This window comes from Phaseolus vulgaris, chromosome 11 (genome assembly GCF_000499845.2).
Source record: "Phaseolus vulgaris cultivar G19833 chromosome 11, P. vulgaris v2.0, whole genome shotgun sequence".
Classification (NCBI taxonomy): domain Eukaryota; kingdom Viridiplantae; phylum Streptophyta; class Magnoliopsida; order Fabales; family Fabaceae; genus Phaseolus; species Phaseolus vulgaris.
In genome coordinates, this window is record NC_023749.2 from 52,115,425 (window position 1) to 52,121,318 (window position 5,894).

The 5,894-nt window shown below is 28.0% G+C and overlaps 1 protein-coding gene across 1 annotated transcript; it reads right to left on the reverse strand.

Annotated features, from left to right (window-relative positions):
• Window positions 1-788: 788 nt before the first annotated feature.
• Window positions 789-1,440, reverse strand: LOC137830941 (albumin-1-like). Its single transcript, XM_068638365.1, has 2 exons — window positions 1,309-1,440; window positions 789-1,206 (listed from the first exon to the last, which is right to left on the reverse strand). The coding sequence occupies exons 1-2, from the start codon at window positions 1,358-1,360 to the stop codon at window positions 860-862; spliced, it is 399 nt and encodes a 132-aa protein (XP_068494466.1). The 5' UTR covers window positions 1,361-1,440; the 3' UTR covers window positions 789-859.
• Window positions 1,441-5,894: the final 4,454 nt, after the last annotated feature.

Sequence of the window (5,894 nt, forward strand, 5' to 3'; positions counted from 1 at the left end):
AATTAAAATGATTTTTTAGTTGCAAAATTTATTCAAGTAATTTATCTAATATTAATTAAGATAAATATATTGTTTATTTTTTTTACATATTACAGTATAAAAGTAAAAAAAAAATATAAAATTAAAAAATCAATAAAAATATGAAAAACATATGTGATAAAAATATTTTAATAGATTAATACTTTGAAATTCAAAGTTTAAAAAAATAATATTCTAAAACGTTTCCAGTAACATCCAATATAAAAACCACATTAATTTAAATTTATTTGAATAGGCTTCATTTATAGAGTTTCAAGTAACATCCAATATAAAAACCACATTAATTAAGATTTATTTGAATAGTTTTATTTATAGAATAAAATTGTTGTTGCATTTGATAAAAAGTAAAATATACTCAAATAGGTATTCCATCATATCACATGTGAATTTATGATTTTTTTATTAAAAGTGGACATTAATCCTCAAATATACACTTCTTAATCTCTTTTATCTTTCTCTAATAATCAATTATACTATTAATTAACTAAAATTCATTTTCCTTATAATCATTTCATTAAAAAAAATACAATAAAAAATCGAAATAAAATTAAAAAAAATAAAAATATTTAATCCATAATAATAATAATAAAATACAGATATACATTAAAAACAAAAACAAAAATAAGCGCATTTTATATGTGTAACAACGGTTAAAACACTATTATAAAATTCTAAGTTATTTTTAGTCAACAAGACTTTGTGAGTGAACACGGAGAAGTGAAGGCTTAGTTTACAGAACAAAGTATGAGTAGGATGAAACTCTGTTTTTATTTATAGCAGTAGATGCATCATGCATGACCACTTTTCACAGACATACACATTACTTGGAGATTGCTGTAGGCATGGCCAAAAAGCCTTTAAGTTCATCAGAACCAGAGTTAAAGCACCAACCATAATCCACATAATGATTGGGATAACGAGCACAAAAGTTTCCAGTTCCTTTCTTGATGCATTCTTCATCAGATTCACATAAGTTGGGATCTTCATCTATCATCTTTGCCACAGATGATGAAAGTGCAGTTGGATGATAGCAGGTACCAACAAATGGTGCAATTACAGGGAAACATCTACAATCACTTGACCCGCACGGTGGTTCATGCGACGCCGGCGAACAAGCACCTGAACAGTCTACAGCTTCTATGTTCTTCATCGAAAACATTACTAAAACTGAAATTTCAAAGTTAGAAGAAATGAAGTATGTATAATAACTTTGTGTAGTTCTCAAATATATAAACATAAACGAACGATGAAGAAAGGAAAGATACATACTGGAAGTGGCAAGGAAGAAGAGAGCCAAAGGAGCAACTCTAACAAAACCCATTCTTTGATTTTCCAGATTTCTTATTCTCAGTTTTGTGGTGTGTTGGTCTCTTCTTCAATGTAACAATTTATAGGGATTAGCCTCCTCTTGTTTTTCCCTATGTTACAAAGAAAATAAATTAATAATATAAAGGTAAAAAATTATAAAATTTTAATTATTCAATAAAAAATAATAACACAATTTTAAGTAACTAAAATTTACAAAAAAATTATTTATTTTTAAAATAAAAATAAATTTATGAAGTCATATTTTTAACATTTTAAAAAATTAAAAAATTTCTATTATATCTCTTACAAATTTTAATAAATATTTCTTACAAACTTATCTTATTCTAAAGAAACTAAGTTTCTTCCAACTTTTCTCTGTAAGATTATTTCAAATTCATTTAGTCTTCCCACACTGTAAAACATCTCTGGTAGTATATAGTTGGCCTATTCTGGTTTTGCTTCGGTGTGTCACTAAAAGAAAATAATAATATAATAGTAAAAATTATAAAATTTTCATTATTTAACCGAAAATAATATACAAATTTTAGTTAACTAAAATATATAAAATAAATTCACTTTTTTTTTATTTTCAAAAATAAAAATAAATTTTTACACTCACATTTTTAATATTTTAAAAAAATTAAAAATTCATTCACATTTAGTACACCACTCAACAAATTTTATAAAACTTGTTACGAATTCATTTTATATATCTTAAAGCAACTCTTGTAGTATACAGTATTCTAGGCCATTGATTCATCTGCTTCGTAGTACAATGATTCTCTGCTTTTTCAGTCTTTTCAATTTTATTTTTTCTTCTCCTTTCAGTCATTGATTTTTCTGTCAGATTTGTTACTTGCTCCATAAATGTATATAAAAAAATTATTTAATATGTATCTTTCTGTCTCTGTGCTGCAACATTGGTACAATTTTGTTTCTTTGTACCCAAATGGATAAATTTCAAAAATAAATTATAAAAAATGATAACTTGAAAGAAGTCGTAATTAAGCACCATTTATATATTTTTTTTTCTATTTTCAATTTATTTTTGGTTTTCTATTGTTTTTTAATTTTAGTGAAATAACATAAATTTCATTTAATTTTTTATTTTATTTATTTTGAAAATTGTGTATTTGATTATTTGTATAATTTATTATTATAATATAAATAAATATTTAATTACTTTAAATAATTAATTAATTAATTAACTTTTCAATAACCAAAATAGAAGAAATATAAATTAAATTAATTCATGATGTAGCACTGTTAAAGGAGAGTGATCTTACCACGCCTTGACCAGTCTTCGCAATGGTCCTCCACTCACATGTTTCGTTTACTTCAAATCAACGCTCCTCGTTTCGATTCGCCTCCCAAACGCATCTCAACCGTCCATCTCATACCAAAGGGTAGGTGAATGTGTCCTACTTTTGTACTCCAATTCAGGGACATGTTCCTTTACCCTATGTTTCTGACAAGGGAAGGTGGAAAAATAAGATTAGAAATTGCAAAAAAAAAAAGACACTTTCCATTCTCACAGTAGAAAAAAAGTCTTATTTTTAATAACTTATAAATTAATTTATTATCATTAAATAAGAGGTACTAATTATTACTTTTTATTTTAACATAATAAATATTTAAAATATAGTTAATACACTATCTAAGAACACTGCACTATATTCATAATAGTTTTAATAAAAGAAATTAGTTAATATTTTTTTAATAAATTTAAATTAGTTTACCTAAGTTATTTAATATGTATCTTGCGTCCGACAATAAAAATAGAGCAATTATTTAACTTTCTTTGAAGCAAAATTCTTTCGATCAATTATGGTTGCATCGGAAAAAAAAACCCCAACTCAAAATCATTTTAATGTGAAAGTATTTACTAATATAGTTAAACTATGAACTTAAATTAAACTAAAATTTTACAAAGAAATCTAACTAATAACTACAGATTTATTTTTTATTATGACTAAACTCAAAATCATTTTAATGTAAATGACACCAGAGAGCACCAGATTTGTTGCTATGGTGTCATTTCAATCAACCCAAAATTCCTAGTGCTATCTGGTGTCATTTCGATCAATCTAAAATGTTTTCCATCGATCCAAAAATTTCTGGTGCTCTCTGGTGTCATTTAGATCAACCTAAAATATTTTCGATCAATTCAAAAATTTATGGTGCTCTCTGGTGTCATTTCGATCAACCTAAAATATTTTCGATCGACCCAAAATTTTTTGATGCTCTCTGGTGTCATTTCGATCAACCCAAAATTTCTGGTGCTCTCTGGTGTCATTTAGAACAACCTAAAATATTTTCGATCGACCCCAAAATTTCTGATGCTCCTCTGGTGTCATTTCAATCAACCTAAAATATTTTCGATCAACCCAAAAATTTCTGGTGCTCTCTGGTGTCATTTCGATCAACCTAAAATATTTTCGATCAACCCAAAATTACTGGTGCTCTCTGGTGTCATTTAGATCAACCTAAAATATTTTCGATCGACCCAAAAAAATTTTGGTGCTCTCTGTTTTGGATATTACTATCATTATTATTTTAGCATAGTTTATGTTGGATTACTATTGTTAAATAACTTCTTGGATATATTTGGATTGTTAGAAAGTTTAAATTATATGTTGTGATTGTATGGTGTATTGATGTGTTACATGAGATATTGAATGTTGTGAAAGTGAGATCAAACATAGTATTTTCAGGAAAGGAAATACCGTGTTGAGATTGTTGTTAGGGTATATTGATATGTTAGGCCCGTAATGAGACATCTTGACTCTACTGATATAATGGAATCAAATAGATGAAGTTATTCAGTTGGTGAGAGTCGATGGAGGTTCATATGACTTTGTTTATGGTTTGAAATATAATTTGGTCTTTCAAGTCATATGAATTTACCCTGTCATACTAGATGATGAGATATTGATTTGTTTATGCGCATGGCTGTGTGGATTCACATCGAGTAGTATGACAGGTGCAGGTCTCAGGATTCTAAATTCAATATACAAGTCTTCCGGAAGTAGAGTCAAGTGTTTGAGTATGTGAGTCAATAAAGATCTGACATGAATAATGTGGATGATAGTTGTGATAGACATTTGATGAATTTGTGTAAATTATGAGAATTTGATGGATTATGTTTGTTCTTGAAAGTTAAATTTATATTAGAATTCTTAAAAATAGCTAGCTTACCCCATTCTTTGTGTTGTGTTTGTTTTCTTTAATCTGTGATGATCGTGTTAAATTACACGGGAGCAGATGAAGTTGCAGGTAATAAAGCTCCTCAGTGAGCAGCAGGAGGATTAAATATATTTAAATTGAATGTTTTGCTTTGTTTTGTTTTTAAACTTTTTGATGTATATATTAAATCCCTATGAAGAGGGATATATTTTTTTGAGATACAAATATGAGAAAACAATATATGTTTATATGTTAATTAGATATTGCATGCATAATATATAAAAATAAAAATAAAAATGAGTAAAATTAGGGATGTTACACCTCACACATAGTAAGTTCAATTTTACTTTTCTCTTTGAGTTAACTTTTGAACTTGTAGGTAAGGGAACTCAACCTCATAAAACCGGCTTATGAGGTTGAGGTTTGCACTGACTTATATACAATCAATCTCCAACGCACCCCCTCACGTCGAGAGTGATCATAAAACCGGCTTATGAGGTTGAGGTTTGCACTGACTTATATACAATCAATCTCCAACGCACCCCCTCACGTCGAGAGTGATAGCTTGTGCGTGGGATAACATATTATGGGTGGTCTGATAACGGCCTGATAGCGGGTGACACGATAGACCCAATAAACACTCGCTAGGATAGGTTTTAAATGGCTCTGATACTATATTACAAAGTAGACTTTAAGCCTACCTCAACCCCACAAAACCGGCTCATGGGGTGAAGTTTGCACCCACTCATATACAATGAAATATCCTAATCTCTAGTCGATGTGGGATCTCCAACAGTAAGCTAATTTAAATTTTCAAAAGAACCTTAGACTAGGAGATCTGGATGTGAAGGTAACGTGGTCACCAGTTCAAAACTTTTCTTTACAGGGTTTCTTGTTTTGAGTTGATTGGAAATTGATTAAAATTGAAATGTGAAATGGTAGATATAGTATATGTTGTAGAATGTATTTGAATACTTTGTAGAATCAAGTTAAATGAAATGTTTGATGAGAATTGGTTGTTGATTTTAAATAATTTTGATTTAGAAATCATATATATGTATAGATTGACATAATAGCTCAATGACTAAATGAGAATGCTTGTATAATTTTGAGTAGAAAGTGTCTATGTAATGTGTAGATTTTATAAAATTATAAATTGAATGAAATGTTGATTTAAAATCTATCAAGTATATCAGGTTATGCACAATTTTTCTGCATATCTCGCTCAAGCTAGAATAAAAATGAAATTTTGGGTTTTTTCGGGTTGATTCTAGCTCAAGCTAGCAAATTCTAACTCAAGATAGACTCTAAAATAATAATAATAATAATAATATTTTTTGTTTTTAAAAGGTTGGTTTATT